Source organism: Sarcophilus harrisii, chromosome 2, assembly GCF_902635505.1.
Source record: "Sarcophilus harrisii chromosome 2, mSarHar1.11, whole genome shotgun sequence".
In the NCBI taxonomy this organism is placed as follows: domain Eukaryota; kingdom Metazoa; phylum Chordata; class Mammalia; order Dasyuromorphia; family Dasyuridae; genus Sarcophilus; species Sarcophilus harrisii.
In genome coordinates, this window is record NC_045427.1 from 232,012,793 (window position 1) to 232,033,534 (window position 20,742).

The 20,742-nt window shown below is 35.4% G+C and overlaps 1 protein-coding gene across 1 annotated transcript in view; it reads right to left on the minus strand.

Moving 5' to 3' along the window:
* Positions 1–15,964: 15,964 nt before the first annotated feature.
* Positions 15,965–20,742, minus strand: part of LOC111718583 — a 97,732-nt gene continuing 92,954 nt past the window's right edge. Inside the window, exon 17 of the mRNA XM_023494503.2 lies at positions 15,965–16,206. Within this exon, the coding sequence (XP_023350271.1) occupies positions 16,090–16,206 (117 nt within the window). The 3' untranslated portion in view covers positions 15,965–16,089. The remainder of the gene's footprint in view (positions 16,207–20,742) is intronic.

Genomic DNA, 20,742 nt, shown 5'->3' on the forward strand with positions numbered 1-20,742 from the left:
TGTTCTAGCTCTGATAAACTTTATTAGGTAAAAAGATCTCTATTAAGTCAATCAGAGACATTAAACTAATATACTTCCTGTTATGTCATATATTCTTTATAATAATTCAATTCAAAAACCAGTATTCAAGCATTTAGAAAGTTAGAAAAGAGTATAATTCCAAGCAAATTCCTGAAGGGAATTGTTTAAAGCTGGAGATAAAGAATCTTTTTCTCTTCCTCCTTCTTAACTAAAAAGATCTACTTGAACTTTATGAAGTTCATTGGTATCTCATCAGTATCTATAGAACGCTAGCCAGAAACAAACTAGATACATTGAAGAAAGGCTTCTACAGAACTCTAGGAGAAACCCAATAAAAGCTACAATATGCTTTAAGGGAATTACACGGGAGTCCCATGAAGGGAGTGAAGGAAAAGACAGCCACTAAAAGGATTTCTAGGTGCCTTGTTGCCCATTCTACCACCTAATATAAGCTTCAGCCCACTTTCCCATGGATTCTTTATATACTTATAGGAAAGAATTTCTGTTTTGAGGGATGCTTAGACCAAAGTTGGAAATGTTGGAATGGTTAGAAATGAGTTGGAAATGCCAACTCATTTCTATAATGCCATAGTAAATAACTGTTTCTAAAAGTTAAAGCTGACTGGTTCCATGAAATCCATGATATCCAAGGAAAAACACATTGGGTGGGGGGCTTATGAACTATGGCATTAAAAAAAACCTGAAACTACAAGGTCCCTTAAAATCTTGAGTTTAGCAACTGCTCTCAGAGCATCCAACCTACCATTCAAATAGAGATTAGAAATAGTTATAGTGTATTGCTACATAAATAAAAATATACATATATACACATATATACATATATAATACACATGTAATATGTATGTGTGTATATATATGTATGTGTGTATATACAAAACGCTTTTGTAGCACTATGTGCCAGACATTGTGTACCACCTAGCCATCTATGTCTCACATACATTGTATATATGTATATGCATCTCTGTGTGTACATATAGTCATATGTGTATGTTTACACATATATATATATATATTTTAGAAGATAGTGTGCTAAAAGCTAGAAGGATCAGGAAAGGCTTCATATAGAAGATGAATAAATGAATGAACAAATGACATCTATGGAAATTACACACATGAAATAACATATTTCATAGCATCCTAACTTAGTCTATTTAGGTTGTTTATTACTCATGAGAATAATACATACTTTAGGTCTCTCAGACCTACCTGGTTCCAAATTTAGCTTCCATTCTTAGTGTAGGGACATGATTCATTTCTAAACCTGTATTATTCTTTAGTCTTTGATAATCCTTAATAAGTTTCACCAACAAAGTTCCTTTGGTTCATATCACTCCTTCCTTTTGCGGCTAAATTCTTTGAAAAAGTCAACAAAATTGGTGCTTCTACTTTCTTTCTTCTCATTTTCTTCTTAACTCTCAACATTCTGACTTCCAACTTCATCATTCAAAAATCTCCAAAGTTATCAGTGCTCTCAATTGTCAAAACTAATGATCTTCTCAATGAGTCAATGCCCCTCAGTTGGGGAATGGCTGAATAAGTTATAGTTAGTATATGAATGTGATGGAATATTACTGTCCTAGAAGAAATGATGAACAGGCTGATTTCAGAAAAGCCTGGACTGACATGAACTGATTCTGAGTGAAGTGAGTAGAATGAAGAGAACATTGTACACAGTAATAAGATTATATGATAATCAACTGTGATGGACTTGGCTTTTTTTTTCAACAATGAGATGATTCAAGGCAATTCCAATAGACTTGTGATGGAAAGTGCCATCCACATCCAGAGAAAGAACTATGAAGATTGAATGTGGATCAATTTTTGTTGTTTAAACAGTCAACAACTATAGCAAAACAGTCAACAACTATAGCAACCTAGTCTACAAACCCAAAGACCCCAGCTTTTGGGATAAGAACTTACTGTTTGACAAAAATTGCTGGGAAAATTGGAAACTAATATGGCAGAAGCTAGGCATTGATCCACACTTAACACCGTACACCAAGATAAGGTCAAAATGGGTTCATGACCTAGGCATAAAGAATGAAATTAACAAATTAGAGGAACACAGGATAGTTTACCTCTCAGACCTGTGGAAGGGGAAGGAATTTATGACCAAAGAAGAACTAGAGATCATTACTGATCACAAAATAGAAAATTTTGACTATACCAAACTGAAAAGTTTTTGTACAAACAAAACTAATGCAGACAAGATTAGAAGGGAAGCAACAAACTGGGAAAACATTTTTACAGTCAAAGGTTCTGATAAAGGCTTCATTTCCAAAATATATAGAGAATTAACTCTAATTTATAAAAAATCAAGCCATTCTCCAATTGAAAAATGGTCAAAGGATATGAACAGACAATTCTCAGATGAAGAAATTGAAACTATTTCTAGTCATATGAAAAGATGCTCCAAGTCATTATTAATCAGAGAAATGCAAATTAAGACAACTCTAAGATACCACTACACACCTGTCAGATTGGCTAAGATGACAGGAAAAAATAATGATGATTGTTGGAGGGGATGCGGGAAAACTGGGACATTGATGCATTGTTGGTGGAGTTGTGAACGAATCCAACCATTTTGGAGAGTAGTTTGGAACTATGCTCAAAAAGTTATCAAACTGTGCATACCCTTTGATCCAGCAGTGTTACTACTGGGATTATATCCCCAAAGAGATCATAAAGAAGGGAAAGGGACCTGTATGTGCACGAATGTTTGTGGCAGCCCTTTTGTAGTGGCTAGAAACTGGAAACTGAGTGGATGCCCATCAGTTGGAGAATGGCTGAATAAATTGTGGTATATGAATATTATGGAATATTATTGTTCTGTAAGAAATGACCAAACAGGATGATTTCAGAAAGGCCTGGAGAGACTTACACGAACTGATGCTGAGTGAAATGAGCAGGACCAGGAGATCATTATATACTTCAACAACAATACTATATGATGACCAGTTCTGATGGACCTGGCCATCCTCAGCAACGAGATCAACCAAATCATTTCCAATGGAGCAGTAATGAACTGAACCAGCTCCGCCCAGAGAAAGAACTCTGGGTGATGACTAAAATCCATTACATTGAATTCCCAATCCCTATATTTATGCACGCCTGCATTTTTGATTTCCTTCACAAGCTAATTGTACAATATTTCAGAGTCTGATTCTTTTTGTAGAGCAAAATAACAGTTTGGTCATGTATACTAATTGTGTATCTAATTTATATTTTAATATATTTAACATCTACTGGTCATCCTGCCATCTGGGGGAGGGGGTGGGGGGGTAAGAGGTGAAAAATTGGAACAAGAGGTTTGGCAATTGTTAATGCTGTAAAATTACCCATACATATAACCTGTAAATAAAAGGCTATTAAATAAATTTTTAAAAAATTTTGTTGTTTGCTTGTTTTTTTTTTTTAATTTTCTCATCTTTTTTTCCCTTTTGATCTGATTTTTTTGCGGGCTCAGCATGACAAATATGTAAATATGTTTAGAAGAAATGCATACATTTAACCTATATCAGATTACTTGCTATCTTGAGGAAGGGGAAGAGGAGAGAAGATGAAGAAAAATTTGTCACACTTTTTGCAAAGGTGAATGCTGAAAACTATCTTTGCATGTATTTGGGGAAAAAATATCATAAAAAAATTAATAATGGTCCTCTCTCCGTACTCAAACTTTGTTACCTGTCTGAAGCCTAAGACACTATTGATCACCCTCTTCTCTTTAATTTCTTCTTCCTAGATTTTTGAGTCTTTGATTCTCCTTTAATCTATTGGCCATTCCTCCATCTCTTTCATTTGATCTTTATGTCATCTCCACTAACCTTGAGTGTTCCCCAAGCTTCTGTCCTAGACCCATTTATTTCTCTAAATTATTTCTCTTGGTTATTTCATCAGCTCTCATGGATTTGTTTCATCACTATATTAATGATTCTCAGATCTATATATCCAGACCTAACCTAACTTCCAACCTCTAGATTCTCAAATGCCTATCAATATCTCAAAATGGATATCCCATGAACATTGTAAGCTGTTCAATATATCCAAAACTGAGCACATCTTTCCCCCTAAACCTCCCCTCTTCTTAACTTTCCCATTACTCTCAAGTTACCATAATTTTTGCAATCATTGAGGCTCGCATCCTATGTGTGATACTCATTTCCTCTCTTTCTTTTGCACACTATCTCTATACGATTCTTTACCTACTAGTTCAAACACAAAACCTTCCGTTTGATGTTCATAATCTGGCCCCCTATCCTATCTTTCCAGTTTTCCTCTACCTTAATCCCCTCCACGTAGTTTGTGATTCACTCTGGCTTCCTTTCTGCTCCACACAAAATACTTCATTTGCTGACTCTGATTTTTCACTAGATATACCCCAAGCCTGGATTTTTTTTCCCTTCTCATCTCTGTCCCTTTTCTTTCCCTGGCTTCTTTCAAATCCCAGCTAAAATTCTACATTTTATAGGGAGTCTTTCCCATCATTCTCCATTAATTACCATCAGTTTATCCTGTATATGTCTTATTTGTATCTGGTTATCTGTAAACTGTCTCCTCCTTTAGAATGTGAATTCTTTGAAAGTAGGGGCTGTTTTGTACTTTGCTTTGTATCTTCAGTACTCATCATCTTGCCTGGAACATGACAGAAACTATAAATGCTTGTTGATTGACTGATTGGGATGCACCTATTTTCAAGTCTTGTTACAATAAATAATCTGACAGATAATCCTCCCTTGAATGTAATGAGTTCAGGTCTGCTTGTTAACAAATCAAAGCAATTGCTCCCATTTTCAGGGTTTTGTAAGTATTTGTGGGCTCCCCTTTGTTTTCCTTGTATAGCTCCCAAACTGATTTCAAAAATTATTCCCAGCCTTGATGCTTTGTGGTCACACTTTTTTGTTTGTTTATTTGTTTTATTCAGCACAGATTGGTTCAATTTTCTCAACAACTTTATTCACAGATTTTATTCCTCCAAGCACACAGATTTCCCAGCATTGATAAGAGTTGAATAGTTTTCTATAGGCTCTGAAGACATCTCCAAAAGAGGAGTTCCAAACAATTCCGAGCAATGAAAGCTTCTTTGAGATAAGCATAAAGTCTCCCAAAGGGGCTATTTTGAAGAGGTCAATGCTCCTGTAGAAGTATAAATGTTCAGGCCTACATTTGACGGGATGTGTAAGGGGCCCTGTCTGACACAATGAAGAGAACAAATTTGAAGCAACTTAGTTTAAATGCTCAAAATCATCTGAGAATGTTTATTTTCAAAGCACATTTCCCCATCCTGTACGTGTTCCTAGGCAATGCTATTTTAAGGCACTGAATGTATTTCCTGGCTTCAATAACATGTGCTATGTTTTTTTTTTAAGAGCACCCACAGATCACTGAAGAAATTCATGAATACTAAATATTGCTCGGCTGCATCTCTCTCTTGACAGCTCACTCCTCTGGTGCCACTCACTACAGTCTTTTATTTCTTCACTGAATCGTGTTATTGCATTGTCTTTGACTTCTGTATCTAATTTCACAATGAAGCCATGAATGGGAAATACTTGTAAGACATTCCCCTCTATCTCTGTCCTTCCCTGATGGGGAAAAAAAATCATTCCTCAGCTCTTCACTATATAAATTTTCTGCAGAGCTCAAATCAGTTCAATTAGTCACATTATTTAAGAAATAACTTGTGAAATATAACTTGATCCAAACAACCCCAGAAATGATTTATACACTTTAACTGAAAGGAGCCTTAAGAAACCAAGCCAAAAATTGCTGTCTAAATTGTATGGCCAAATACGTAAATTTTAAAGCTTTGATCATTCAACAAAAGATATTAACAGTATTATCAGAGGAAAAGCCTGAAGGTCTAAAACTTTCAGGAGCTTCTCACCTGCTAGAAAGCTTACCTAAAGTAGATATTTTTTGGAAATATGATGCTTTATGGGACTTTAGAGGTCATAGAATTTAGAAATGGAAGCAATATTAGATATTATGTAATCTAACACCAGTTTCTAGATGCATTTCATGTCTTTGTAGCCAAGCAGGGATTTGAACTCACATCCCTTGGTTTTGAAACTAATAATAAAGTAATTTTATAGTGGAAAAAATACTGAATTTAAAGGCATAAATCTTAGCTCCACTCCTGCCTACAATATTTCCTGGAAAATAATAAGTGCTTAAATGTGCTAGTTGATTGAATAACTGTGGGCAAGTCACTTGACCCAATTTGTAAAGTGACATATTAGTACTTCATACTAAAGTATTATTTGTAAATACTTCAATTCAACTCAAAATAATTCAATTCAGCAAGAAAGAAGCTTCAGCAATTTTAAAAATCAATTACTCCATTTCTGGAAAAAAAAATTCTTCTATGTTATTGTTTGAATGGGGAAAATGCAAATCTAAGTGAACTGAGCAACCATGTTGCTTTCTACTTATTTTGAAATTGGTCAATAGAAAAAGGGGGAAAAAACTACCAAACCATTCAGGGATTGATAGTATTTTTATCAAAGACAGAAGGAACTCTTTCTGAATATTTTTTCCCATTGGATACCTGACATACCTTGGTTTCCCAAAATAGCTTTTAATTTTTTTTTCTAAACTGCTATAATTCAAATTATTCCATTAGATTGTGAACTCCACCATTAAACTGTGAGCTACTTTAGGGCAAGAACTGTTTTTTGTCTCTTTTTATATCCCCCGTGCTTAGCATATAGTGAGTGCTTAATATGTTGATTGATGTTATCACTACTAGAGTGAAAAGCAATGTGCTATAGTGATTAGAAAGCCAACATTGACAACAAAAAAATTGGTGTTCAAGTCTTGTTTTCAACACACATTAATTGTATGACTGTGGGCCAGATACTTCTTTTAACCCAAAAAGATTCTGTAATAGGGATCCTTCATCTGGTGTCTATGAATTTTTTAAAATATATTTTGATAACTATTTCAATGATTCATATCAATCAATGAATCATTGATCATTCAATGAAATGATAACTATTTCAACTATTGAAATGAAATTCATTCATTTATTGATATTTATGATATTCGTTGAATATAATGATTCAATGTAAATGTTTTCTTTACAGTACAATGTATTTTCTACATTTTAAAACATGTTAAAACAATAATTACAGTAACATCCTACAAATGGGCCCATAACCTTCTCTAGATTCTCAAAAGGGACCAAAAAATTGATTGAGTTTCTAAGACCAACTTTTAGTGAGCTGCTAATAAGCATCAGTGAAGGAAGATTCTGGACTAAAAGTTCCTTACCATGATGAAATTAAGCCACTGGAGAACATTATTTCATTTGGAGCTATCATCTATTTGTCTAAAGTTAAAGCAAATAAACAAAAACAAAACAAAACAAAACACCACCATAACATAGCATACCAGTAATGAGGCTTTGGGCTTCATCATGTACTCACAGGAACCTTATCATCCTGAAATTGATCTTCCAAACCTCAAGCTCAAGTGACCCTCTCCTAATATTGGATGAAATACAGAGTTGCCCCAAAACCTTCATTTAAAGAAGATACCTTTTGCCAGCTGGTCTCATTCCTTTAGACATCTTTATCTTTCCTCCAGCTGAGTACCTTCCCACCTACAAGTACCTTTTTTCAGTTTCCTTTTGTGTGTTCACTTTCCCCTTTAGACTGTAAACTCTTCAAGGGCAGGACTTATTTTTTTTTTTCACCAGTACTTATATCCCCAACATTAGTGCAGTGCCTGGCTTTTAGTATATGCTAATTAATGTTCATCGACTGTCTACTTTTTATGATATTCTCAGACAAGTCAGTCAGATACTGGTTCAAGTCTGCCTCTCAAAAAAATAAAATAAAATGCTAAGTCATGCTTTCAAAATGAGATGCACAAAAAAATACATAAAAATTAGTGAAAGTTAAGAGCTAAATGCAAAGACAGCTAAATGTTAGGTTATGAATCCTGAGAGCACCTTAATATAGCCAGATTTCTCTTTGAGATGTTACTTTTTCTTTTTCAAAAACTATAAATTTTTATTTGTTTTATTATTTTTTTTCAATTTATACTCTGCTTTTCCTCTAAGGACCTTCAAGAGACTCACTGTGCAAGGAGTCTTTAAACTGTGAATACTCTTTAAACCTTGCAGCAATAAAAAGTAATAGGGGGAATAAGAAAGAGAAACAGTTTAAATAAATCAAGGTTTTTCTCTCTCCCTAAAAGCCTTTCCAATGGGTATGGAGTTGAGTATATTACATGACTAAATCAGTAACCTCAAATTTCGTATGACTGGACTATTCCTGGACCTATAAATTCCATGAGTACTTTTTTGTATACTTGTACCAGACATCCAGAGACAAAGACAAAAATAAAACAGTCCCTACTTTCAATAAGCTAACATTTTATTGGAATGTTATTTATTCTCAATAGAGACTACAATCATATGGTAGGATTGAATTACCTATTCTTTGATCAATTGGCTATTTTTACCAATTCTACCACTAGTATTAAAGCAACTGATCCAGTCACTCATAGGATATCCAATTCATTGATTAAAACTTTTAGCATAATCAACCAGGAAATATAGTGGTTGGGAATCTCCTGATGCCCCTTTATCAACATTGTCTCCCAACTTGGCACACAGGTGTTTACTTGTACAATATCACACTACCACCATTAGCAAACTATTGAAAAGAGTAACCTTATTGTAATTTACAAATTTCTTGAAGCCATCAAAAAACAATTTTTAAATGTTCCCAATATTGTATATACTGCAGTGCTTCCAATTTTAGCTAAAAAGATTGCAATAAGAGGGGTTTGAATGATGAAGGTGAAGTCAAAGACATCCAAGAGACTCCTAGATGTTGACAAAAAGTGATGGGGAAAATGGAAGGCTGCCTGCACATCAGCTGCAGTAGAAAGCACCAATTTGTTTTCTCTAAAGGTCTTATAAGGCCTCTCCATAAAGGCATCCGATATATAGACTTAGAATGAATGCATAGGAGAATATTAAAAAAATACATAAATATTGACTTCTAAGGTGAAACTTTTTTTCAGCCATCCAAAACATGAAATAATGAAGACCCATTCAAAATTGATAAAGTTTACTCACATACACACATTTTTTGCATACACACATTAAAAACAAAAACTTTCAAAAAATCTCTCTAGCACTGGGAGGTCTTCTACTTTTAACTCAAGTTAAATGAAAGGTAGAAAACAGAAAAATTGTTATGACCAGCACGAGTGCTGTTTGGGGACTCAGGGATCTGGATACCATGGAAATGGCAATTGTGTTCAAGGCTATTTTACATGATCCTCATATCAATGAAGAAGGTTCATATTTGGGGAATTTAATGATCCACAGAAAATTGCTCACATGTTTAAAAAACGGTAGCATTGAGTATTATATTGGATTTCTCCACAGTTCTCAGTTTGATCTCTTCAGGGGAGGCACCAAAGAACCAATGCCTGCTCCAGTGAGGTTTTAAGGCTGTTTAAAGGCAGAATACAAGAATAAGGCCAGCACACTTGGAATTACTCTCTAGGATCCTGATATCCTTCTGTTTTTTTTTCCGAGTTAGCTCATTTTGATTTCATTCCATTCCTTCTTTTTTAAAAAAAAAAATGCATTAAGCTCTTTGTTTTCCACTTCTGGCTGCCCTTACTGCCAGGATTTTCTTTTGGATTATTCAGTTCTAGTCAATTCAACAAATATTTATTAGTGTTTGTTATATGTCAAGCTTAATACTAGAGATACAAAGACAGAAACAAAACCATTCCTTTTTTCATGGAGTTTATATTCTATCAGGGGAGACAATATGTGCTCTGATATTGAAAGTAGTCTTATAGAATTATACATAACTATTCTTAGGAGGAAAAAAAAAGAATACTTCAAATCTATCTCATTGGACCTCTCTCTTTTCCCTGCCACTTTTTTCTCCTAATTATGATCCAGTTCAGTTGTGCTTCATTTGAAAACTAGGACCACAAATTCTACAATCCATGAACTCTATGCATGAAACTGTCATGTAGCAATTGGTTCTGGCAATACTATTTCTCTACATTATTTACCACATCTACCCATGACTGCTAAATCCAACAGTTCCCATTCTGTTTTAATTAGGCAGAAATTATGCAAAAATCTACTATTAAATCAAATAACGGCTCTGGCCTATTACAGTGAGTTATGTTATAAATAAAGCACATTTCTTCCACCAACCTAAAGTAATACTTGAAGTTAAAAGTCAAGTAAGTTGATGCTCCCTAATCTACCATTAGTAGAACAAATGATTTGAGTGTGTTTCTAGGACAAATATGATGACCATAAGGTCTGATTTCCCAGGACAGTTTTGATTTCTAGGAAATATATATTTTAGGAAGATTTTACTAAAGGAATATCCTTATATTAGATGACATGTTCTTAGTTCTAAACATGTGGCTGCTAGTAAATATAGTTGTGTTTTCCATTATTAAATTGAAGTAGAATTGTTTAGAAAATTATGCGATTCTTAACTTTGTCCATTTAAATTTATTGACATACCTTTGAAATAACTAGATTGTGAAAAGATACCCAAGTGTTACAACAATAACCTAGTGTTTGAAGTGCTTGCAGTTGTTTAATTAAAGTGTTTTGTTTTGGTGGGAGTTTTTTTTAATTATATGTGAACCCTAATTTTTGTAAACATATAATGGCAGTCCATAGATGGAAGGGAAAGGAACTAAGGCAGAGACAACTTCAGATTTTTTTTTATTTTCAATACTGCTAAAATTTAAAGTCTAATTTTGCATTCAAAACTAGGAAAAAGAAAAAGTAAAGAGATATTAAATTCATATGCTATAAACAACCTGAAAATATACTATTAAAATGCCTTTATGAAATAAAGAATTTTTGTAGTATAAATAATTATCCTTCCTACATACACAATCTAGCTATTTGTTTATGTCAGACTTTCACTTGTATTTTTTAAAGTAGGATCTACCTCAGTGATAAAGAGTTCCATTCATATCCTTGTGGTTTCCCCTTGTGATCAATGCCAACATCAGTGAGGTTGATTGGTGTTATGGATACAGTCTTTGTCTATTGATAGAATTTTCCTCTGCAGGCCATTAATTAGCCTACATGGGGATCAAATCCATGACCTTGCCCTTATTAGCACTGAGCACAGACTGGGCTAAGTAGACAAAGAATATAATGCAGGAGTGTAGGAAAGCAATATCCAAGGCACTTTGAAAAGGTAATGACTAATGCAGGAAAAAATCATTAGGAGAATAATAAATTGGAATATATTTTGATTGTCCTTACTGCTCCTTCTCCTACTTCAAAGTATATGGATTAATGTAATCTATATTAAGACTTTTACACACTGAATAAATGTAAGCCTGGGATATCTCAAATAGGAAGATGATACACTTGAAGAAAGAAAATTAAAGATTTTTTTATTACTTAAAAACATGTAGCTTGAAAGAATATAGAAAAAAAGTATAATTCAAAATTTAGACTTTTTTCCCTTCAAACCAAAAGGTGATTACAAATAAAACATACTGTCATCTCTTTTCTGAAGATGACAGAAAAGAGACCTATTGGGATGAAAAGGAACCACCACTGTAAGGAGGCTTGACCAGCACCTGCCCACCTCACCCTTTGTCCCATTTCCCTACCACATGATGGGTGGATCTGCCTTTGACTGGTGCTTAGCTGAAACAGGGCAGTCTTTATAACTGACCAGACTGAGATAGTCTTTTCTGGCTGCTCTTAGAGTCACAGTTTAGCCATCATAAACTGAACCATGTGGGCATTATGAACAGAACAGATGAGAGGTGAAGGATTTACTTCCCCTGCTCTCCCTTTTACCCCTTAACTCTGAGATTCTTCTTGGTCTGGGAGTGTCTTGTGTCTGTCATATCTTTTGAACTTAGTTTCTCAGGTACTAGATTGTGATCCCCACAGAACCCAAAAATTTAAGTGATGATTATCTTAAAGCCAAGATTCCAAAGGAATCCTGCAACAAGTGTGCCTGCCTAGCAGGGAAGTCCTGAAAACCTAATTCCCTTCCCAGAAGGAAGGTGATATGTGATAGAGATGGGGTATTTTGTGAATCCTAGATGCTTGGGGAAATAAGTTTGTACATTTGTGATTATACTTTTTGAAGTAAATATTCCTTTAGAAAAGCTCATTTAACTCAATGGTAAAATCAGACTTGGGTTCAGGAACATCCCCCTAGACCTGGAAGAACACAATTGATAGATGCTGAAACCATTGATTGGCAGAGAGCCTCAATCCTCCTTACAGGTAACAAAGAACACCTAGCGGAGAGTCCCAGGATGAAATATAACCTACATAGTCTTCAGGCAGTGGGGGTCAGGGTAGTCAGCTTTACACATAGGGCTTGATCTGAAACAAAATTAAGTCCTATGTTTATGAAGAAACCCCTGGAGAGATGCTTCTAGGAGTTTCAATTCTATATATTCTAGACTATGAGATCCTAAAAAATTTGGCAAAAAAACCTTTTAGTCTATAAATGTGCAGTAGATTTATTTTTACCCAGTACATATTCCCTAACTCTGTTACATTAGTGTAATTTTTAAATTTTTGTACTTGTTGATTACTTAGCTATTTAAATATTAATACTTTTTATATTACTGAGTTCTAAATATTGATACATATTGATACATTTTATGTTATTGCATCTGTATAACTATTGACATTTAAGTTTAATGCAAAAAATCTGTATACTAGGCAGAAATGTTCATATTGTTCTTTGCATCAAACAGACCTAGTCCACTGACTTTTGTGAAAGTAAAATACCCTGCAATTTCTAGAGGTGAGAATGCCTCAGCCTACAAAAATTCACAAAAACTGCCATTCTTTGCTATTTCTCTGAGTCAGCTTGTATTGATCTGATAGGTGAACTTGCAATTCCATTTGTTTTACCCTGTAAATAGCAAGAATCCATGAGAAGATTTTCATGTATCCTTTGTAAAAAGAAAGCAGGACAAATAGGACTTCTTTGGGATCAGTATGGTAGAGAAGGATCCCTACAGAATTTTGAAGTGTCCTGGATAGCCTAATACACTGAAAGAATTATTGGAAAAATTTTTACAGGGGATGTTTTTCTCATCTGAGAAAGGGCTGATGATGAATTAAGTCTACAGGGCAAATCTCTGTAGGAAGAGATCCATGTAGTTTAGAAAGTTCAAATCCTCAAGTTAGTAGTACCCGAGTTCAAATCCAGCCTCAGAAAGTTAATACTTACTAGCTTACTAGTAGTAATACTACTTACTAGCTTACTAGCTGACTAGCAAGTCATTTAATCCCAACTGTGTCACAAAAAAAACAAATAAAAGAAAAAAAGAAATGAAAGAAAGGGAAGAAACAAAAGGAAGGAGGAAAGAAAAGGAAGGGAGGGAAGGAAGGAAAGGAAGAGAGGGAGGGAAAAGAAGAAAGGGAAGGAAAGAAGGGAAGGGAGGGAAGGAAAAGAAGGAAGGGAAAGAAAAAAAGAAGGAAAATAGGGAAGAAGAGAGGGAAAAGAGAAGGGAAGAAAGAAAGGGAAGAAGGAAGGAAGGGAGAAAAGAAGGGAGGAAGGGAGGGAGGAAGGAACTTTCACTTGTATTTTTTTTAAAGTAGGATCTACCTGCTTTAAAAGAAGGAAGAGAGGGAGGAAGGAAGGAAGAAAAGAGGGGAGGAAGGAAGAAAGAAAAGAGGGGAAGAAGGAAGGAAAGAAGGGAGGAAGGAAGGAAGTAAAGAAGGGAGGGAGGAAGGAAGGAAGGAAAGAGGGCAGGGAGGGAGGAAGGAGGGACGGAAGGAGGGACAGAAGGAAGGAAGGTACGAAGGAAGGAGGGGAGAAAGGGAGGGAGGGGAGGAAGGGAAGGAAGGGAGGGAAAGGAGGAAGAGAGGGAAAGAAGGGAGGGAAGTTCAATGTAGATCAAGTTTCCATCCAAGGACAAAGCAAAAGTGAAGTAGCTCAAAAGAAATGCAAGATGTGCACAGTTAGAGATTCCACCCTAAATGTTCATATGCACAATTGTGCCTGACCTAAGATAGAGAATTCTGAACTCTGATTGGTCTGAGCAGCCACATTTGGACACACCGTAACTTGGCTCTAACATAGTGATGCCATTTTGGTCTTCTTCAAAAATGAAAGACAACTGAACACCATGTTTCCACCAAAAATAGAAAGCAGGGTACTTCCACATGAGGTGATCTAAGCTCACTCAGGCCTAGTTTTCTTACACCAGTAACAATCCAATATGAAGTACCTGTCCCTGGAACTTCTGTGGAATTTATACTTTTTACCAACTACATGAACATGCACGAGACAATGAGTCAGGATTAGATCCAATCTATTTACTTAATCTATAGTCAAGAGAAACATATCAGAGGGATCACTTTGAAAACTAAATTTGTGGAATTGACAAGACAAGACTATATTGTGTGGGAGCAAAGAAATAATATTTTGTTATTTGTTCCAAATTGACTTTTTCTTTTCAACTCTACATGTACTGCATGCTGAAATAATTCATAGTAAGCAATCAATCCTGCCTCAGATGCTTACTAGCTGTGTAATACTGAGCAAATCACTTAAGCATTTTTTCTGCCATATTTTCTTCATTTGTAAAATAAATGGTTTGGATTTAAAGGCCTATAAGGTCCCTTTATAGTTCTAAATCTATGACCTATGATAATAAATGATTTTAAACTAAATTGGATAATAGAATGGCAAAGAGAAAAAAAGAGTTTGGGGTGAGGTATAGGATAAAGGAAAGTGGAAAATAATATTTGTAATAGCTAAATTATCCTAATGAACTCATCAGAGAAAGAGCTCCACCCCAAGCCTATTTTTAGCTCAGAAGCTTTGAAAGTTGGAATTATGAGTAAATAACACATTCTGTGTTATAAAGTGACTAGAAGAGTACAAAGGGGAAAAGAACAGGGAATTTAGAACATTGACTCAGTCCTTGAGATTACAAGGGGCTATAGAATATATGAAGGGGATACTTTCCCCCACACTCCCTTCTTGTTTCTGTTCTCTTTCCTTAAAATGACCTAATTCTTTTGAAGGGAAATCCCCAGCTGAATTGACCTTTTCTATTTCTTCAGAGAAGTGTATTAAGGACAAATTGGGTTCCAAAATAACAACTCCTGCCTTTAACATGAATCAACCCAAGAAACTACCATCCAATCTATATTTGAAAGCTATCTCCTAAGGAAAAGGGAAGTGCACATTTATTAAGTACCTACTATGTGCCTGGCATTGTGCTAAACACTTTGTAAATATTTCATTTTTACAAGAAACAATCCCTTGAGATAGATACTATTAGTATCTTTATTTTACAATTGAGGCAGGCAAAAATTAAGGGACTTGTTCTGAGTTACCCACTAATAAGTATCTAAGGCCAATTTTGAACTCAAGTCTTCTTCACTCTAGGCCAAATGCTCTACCCACTACACCACCTGGCTGTTCTTTAAGACAGCCCCTCCAGTAGCTGAGCAGCCCTTCTCATTAAGAATTATTTCCTCATATTGAGCTTAAAGATGCCTTATACCCATTAGGCCTAGTTTGGCCCTCTGGGATCTAGAAGAATTCATCTAGTCCCCCTTCTTTATGATTCCAAAGCCTTTAAAGACTGGAAGACAGTAATTATGTAGTGCTTTCTTCTTGGTCTTTAAGGTGACTTTCTTTAGAGACTAACACAGTGTAAATTGTAAACAGCCACAATTAATTATAAAAACTATCTTAAAGGGGACATTTTGTTGGCATAGTGTATAGAGCACCAGCCTCAGACATTCACTAGCTATGTGATCCTGAGCAAGTCATTTAACTCCAATTGCCACATCCCAAAAATAAAAATAAAAACTACCTCAAACAAGAGAACCTGACTTTTTCTGGCCTGCTGATGCTTTTCATTCCTAGTTCAATGAACACAAGAACATTACTGAGGAGAAATATAATACCATCTTAGCAATATCTTCATAAACAGCTGAGATGAAACAGAAGCACTGATGAATCATCCTATAATCACAGACTCAGAACTGAGGAGGAAAAGGAGGAGGACTTGATATGATGGCTACTTTGGCACATGAAGATTCAGATCTGCTTGGGCTTTTCTAAATTCTCTAACAAAGGCAGATATCCATCCAAAGAGCTCTTGGGAGTCCTGGTCTGGTCGTTCCCCAAACCGCTCCTGTGAATGGTAAAGAACTTTGAGGTTAAGCTTTGGCAAAGATTCCCAGACATGATATTTAGACTTTCTTACAAAGTGATTCACATACCATGCCTCACAGGTAGTCATGAGTGTCAAATGAGAGGGATAAAGTTAATTCTATCAACTTTAAAGTGAAGGGAAGGAAAAGGAAAAGTCAGGGAGGAGAAGGGAAATGTTCTAAGTCATAACTAGTAAGTGGGAAATGGTGGCTTTTAAATTTTTGCCAATTAAACTTTTCATCAAATGTCTGACTATAAACTATAATAAAGCTTCCATTTTATTATTCAGTCTGAATAATAATAAATAGGAAGTGGGAAAGTCAGAATTAGAGGCAGTTCTCCCAACTCTTAATTGTGAGAGAGAGAAAGAGGGAGAGGAAGGTAGAAAGAGAGAAAAGAAAGGAAAAAAGGAGATAAAGCATGCTAGAGATAGATAATGATAAAGATAGAAATAAAATTAGAGGTAGAGATTTCCTTAAACTACAAGGAAATGCAACACAATTCAGGATTCCCCTGGAAAAAGTTTAAGGGCTGTCAGATTCAATTCCATAAAGGTCAAAGGATCAATAGGTTAGGGTCAGGTGTCTTAAGAGAGAGGTCTCTTCAGAAAATTCCAGGGAACCACCAAAGGAATAAGATTCGCTTTCTCCGGCTGTAAGTCTTCCCATTAGAGTTAGAACTTCCTGGCTGCTGCCTTATATTTTAATAGGACTGAATTTACAATTCCCAATAAATAAGAGATTAGACATTTCATCACGAAAAACACTGGATTAGGTATTTTTTAAAGTAGTTTATACCTTAAATTGTACTACTCTATATTTGGTTTTGTTAGTTTTAGGTTTTTGTTAAATTACTTTTAACAAAAAAAGTTACCATATGTACCAATTTCAGGACACCTGGGATTTTGTGAAATATGGCAGACCATACTGTCCACATCTTCAGTTTGTTCTGTACTTTGTTCATATCCCTGTAGATTCTACAGAGTTCAAGAGAAATAGTGACCACATAGGAAGCTCTCTAGCTGATGCTGCCTTAAGTAAAAAGAGGGTTTGGGGTGGAGTGGAGAGAGATAAAGATATAGTCACATGCTTGAAACTCAAATTAGCCCAGGAGAAGCTGGAGTACCACAAAACAAAACTACTTTTGAAAATTCTAATTTGATCTCTTTGTCTGTTTTCTGGAACTGAACATTTGTATATTGAAATTAAAAATTTGAGCTTCAAGAAGCCCTCTCTCAGATGAATTTCTGATTCTGTTTTACTTGCGACAACACCTACTTCTCCAAATCACTAACTTGCCTTTCCAAGACAAGTTTTTAGCTTAGTGTGTCATGTTCTTAACCTCCGCCTATCAACTTATCAACTTATTTCTTATCAACTTATTTCTGGGCTTATCAACTAATTTCTGTTCTGTTCCCCAAATAAAGGGGAGTTTAGTAAACTCCATGGACTTTACTCAGCTATGGTTCTTGCCAGACCCCCCAGTCAGATCTCATCTAGAGTCAAGACCAAATCAACCTCCTCTGTATGGGATAGAAATAAATCTGATATAATGCAATCAACATTGGCTCATTCAAGTAGCCTGGCAAACAGACATTTATACAAGCCAGGGTAAAAATACCTCACTTGGACATTATCAAATAGCTCACAAATTAACCTTTTTTTTTTTTTTTTTTTTTTTTTTTTTTTAGTGTTTTAGGGCAAACCCAGCCTAATGGTCTGACATATTGGGGATTCTGCCTACCAAGAGTAGTTATCCAACTATGATACCCCTGTCCAATGATGCATTGTACATTTCACACATTCTCTTTAAAATAAAAAATATAACTAGCTAACAAGCATCCTCAATTATCTTCCATATTAAAAACAAATCTTAATTTGATCTGCTAACCTTTCAAACTATCTTCTTATATTACTCTTCTCTTTCCCTACTAAACTTCTAGAAAAAACTGACTATGCTAGTTGCCTCCACTTAATATATATTGCATTCACTTCTCAAACCCTAATCTGACTTCCAGCTCTACCACTCTACAGAAACTGCTTCCTCTAAAGTTACCAATAATCTCTCAATTGCTCGATCCATTGGCTTTTGCCAAGTCTTCATCCTTCTTGACTTTTCTTCAACATTTGAAAACATTGACTACTCCATCCTCCTGAAAAGCATATGTTCCCTTCCTATATGAACAGTGCTGCCTCATTTTGTAGATGACCCCTTCTCTCTCAAGTCCAGTATCATAGATATATCATAGGTACATATCCCCAGCTCCAGTCAAGAGTCAGTTCTGTTGTCACCTTCCAAAGAAGGCTTTTCTTGATTCTTACCAGTTGTTAGTGTTCTCATTGAATGAAATTAAGGTAGATATATTTTCTGACCCCTTGTCTACATACTTACTATGTCCCCCTCCCACCGCTGCCCGAAGAATGCTCTTTGAGAATAGTGAGTTTTGATTTTACATGTCCATCATAAGTACTTAGAAGTGTAGAGGAAAAACGGAGAAAGAGAAACAGAAACCAACAGACATGCATAGACAGGCAAACCCAGAAATGGGGAGGGGGAAAACAAAACAGCATACTAGATAGAAATCTGTCTTTAGAATAATAAAGTCTTACCTGTGACATAGACTAAGACCAAATCAAGTGTAATCTTCCATGAATGGAATATTACTGGGCAAACTACTTACCCTCCTTCCCCTTAGAAGACCCTCTATGACAATAAGACTATAAACTGCAGACTATGTATTAATTAATTTGCCTGAGAAGAGAGCATTGCTTCTCTAGAAATTCCCCATGTTAATAATATCGCAATTCACAGGTCTGGCACTTAGTAGGCGCTCCAATCTAAATTAAACTGAGTTCTGCCTCACATTTGCTTAGGGACCTCAGAAAAGTTATCTAATTTAATCTTGTGCTTTAAAACAGATAGAACATCCCTGAAAATGATATCATAGCCTTTGACTAAAACTTCATGACAGGGTACCCATTATCTTCCAATGTAGTTAGTTTGCTACATCTTTGGATTATGAGAAATTATTTTCTTTGTATTCATTTTTTTCATATCACAATTTCCAGTCACTGCTACTAGTTCTGCCCTCTGAGACCAAGAAGAACAAGTCTACTCCCTCTTCCAATGTCTAAAAGAATTGCCATCTTTATTCTTTGCCATTAATATCAGAATACTTGTTTGCAAAAGAAAGCAGTTTGTAGTGGACATAAGGTTAGAGGAGGCCAGGATCTGCTGGGGATTAATAAACCTGATTAAGAGATCCCAAGGCTATGTAAATACAGTAAAGTTCCATTATAATACACTCTGTCATCTCTCAAATTATTCCCCTGACATAGCTATACCTCCATAGGATGAGAGCCAACTAGCTTAGATGGGCCTAATCCCCAATTTTAAATATATTTTTTTAAACGTCTCACTTGAGGAAGAAGGGAGAACTGGTGCTTATTCCAGATTTTCATTATCACAGACCAAGAAGCAAAAGAAACTTAATCTGACTTATTAATATGTAGCAGAAAAAATGAGTAACAGTGAAACTCACAGGTTGGCTCTCTGGGAAAGGAATAAACAGCAAGGTATAAAACGAATTTCACCAGAGGTGTATTGCACTGAATCTCAGAGTATGATCCTGTAGGACTTCTGTAAGATCTCTACTGGGGAGGGGAAGAGAAAAAAGCAGGGGAAGGAAAAGGTCCTTCACAGATTCACAATACTTCGGTCTCACCTCATTGCCTCATCTCCAAGTCTCTTGTATGTACTTACTAAAAGGGCTTCATCCATAGGAATAATTAATATGCCTGTGGCAAATTTTATTCATATTCCATTTATGAAAGCAGTAACCTAGACAGAGGGCTTTTCTTCAAGATTAATGGCTCATTGGGGTCATTAGTGGTACAAAGTCACTTCCAGGGGCTACTGGTTCCATCAAACTGATCATTAGCCCCCAGTTTCCAATATAATATATTCCCTACACTCAAGGTATATCATTAGTTGCCTACAATGTGCATGCAGTGAGAATATTTGTTTTCCTACTCGAACACAATGTTTTGGTTTGTTTTCTCAAATTTACCAATGATCTCTTTATTGCCACATAAAGTAACCTATTATCCAAATTAAGACAGACAAAAAGAATGATATAATAACTCAGTCAACTGAGTTATTATATACATATATAGGGTGTGCCAAAAATCTTATTACAGTTTTGAACTTTAACAATTTCAAAAGTAAAAATGCTGCAAACTTACAATAAACAGCATTTGAAAGTTAATTAGATTTATTTTTTTTTATTATTATTATTATTATTATTATTATTATTATTATTATTATTATAGCTGAGGCAATTGGGGTTAAGTGACTAGCCCAGGATCGCACAGTTGTGTCTGAGACCAGATTTGAACTCGGGTCCTCCTGACTTCAGGGCTAGTGCTGTACCCACTATACCATCTAGCTGCCCCCAATTATTTTTTTTTAAATATTTGGTTGATTGTCATAATTTGGAATTTTTTTTCATTAGCCC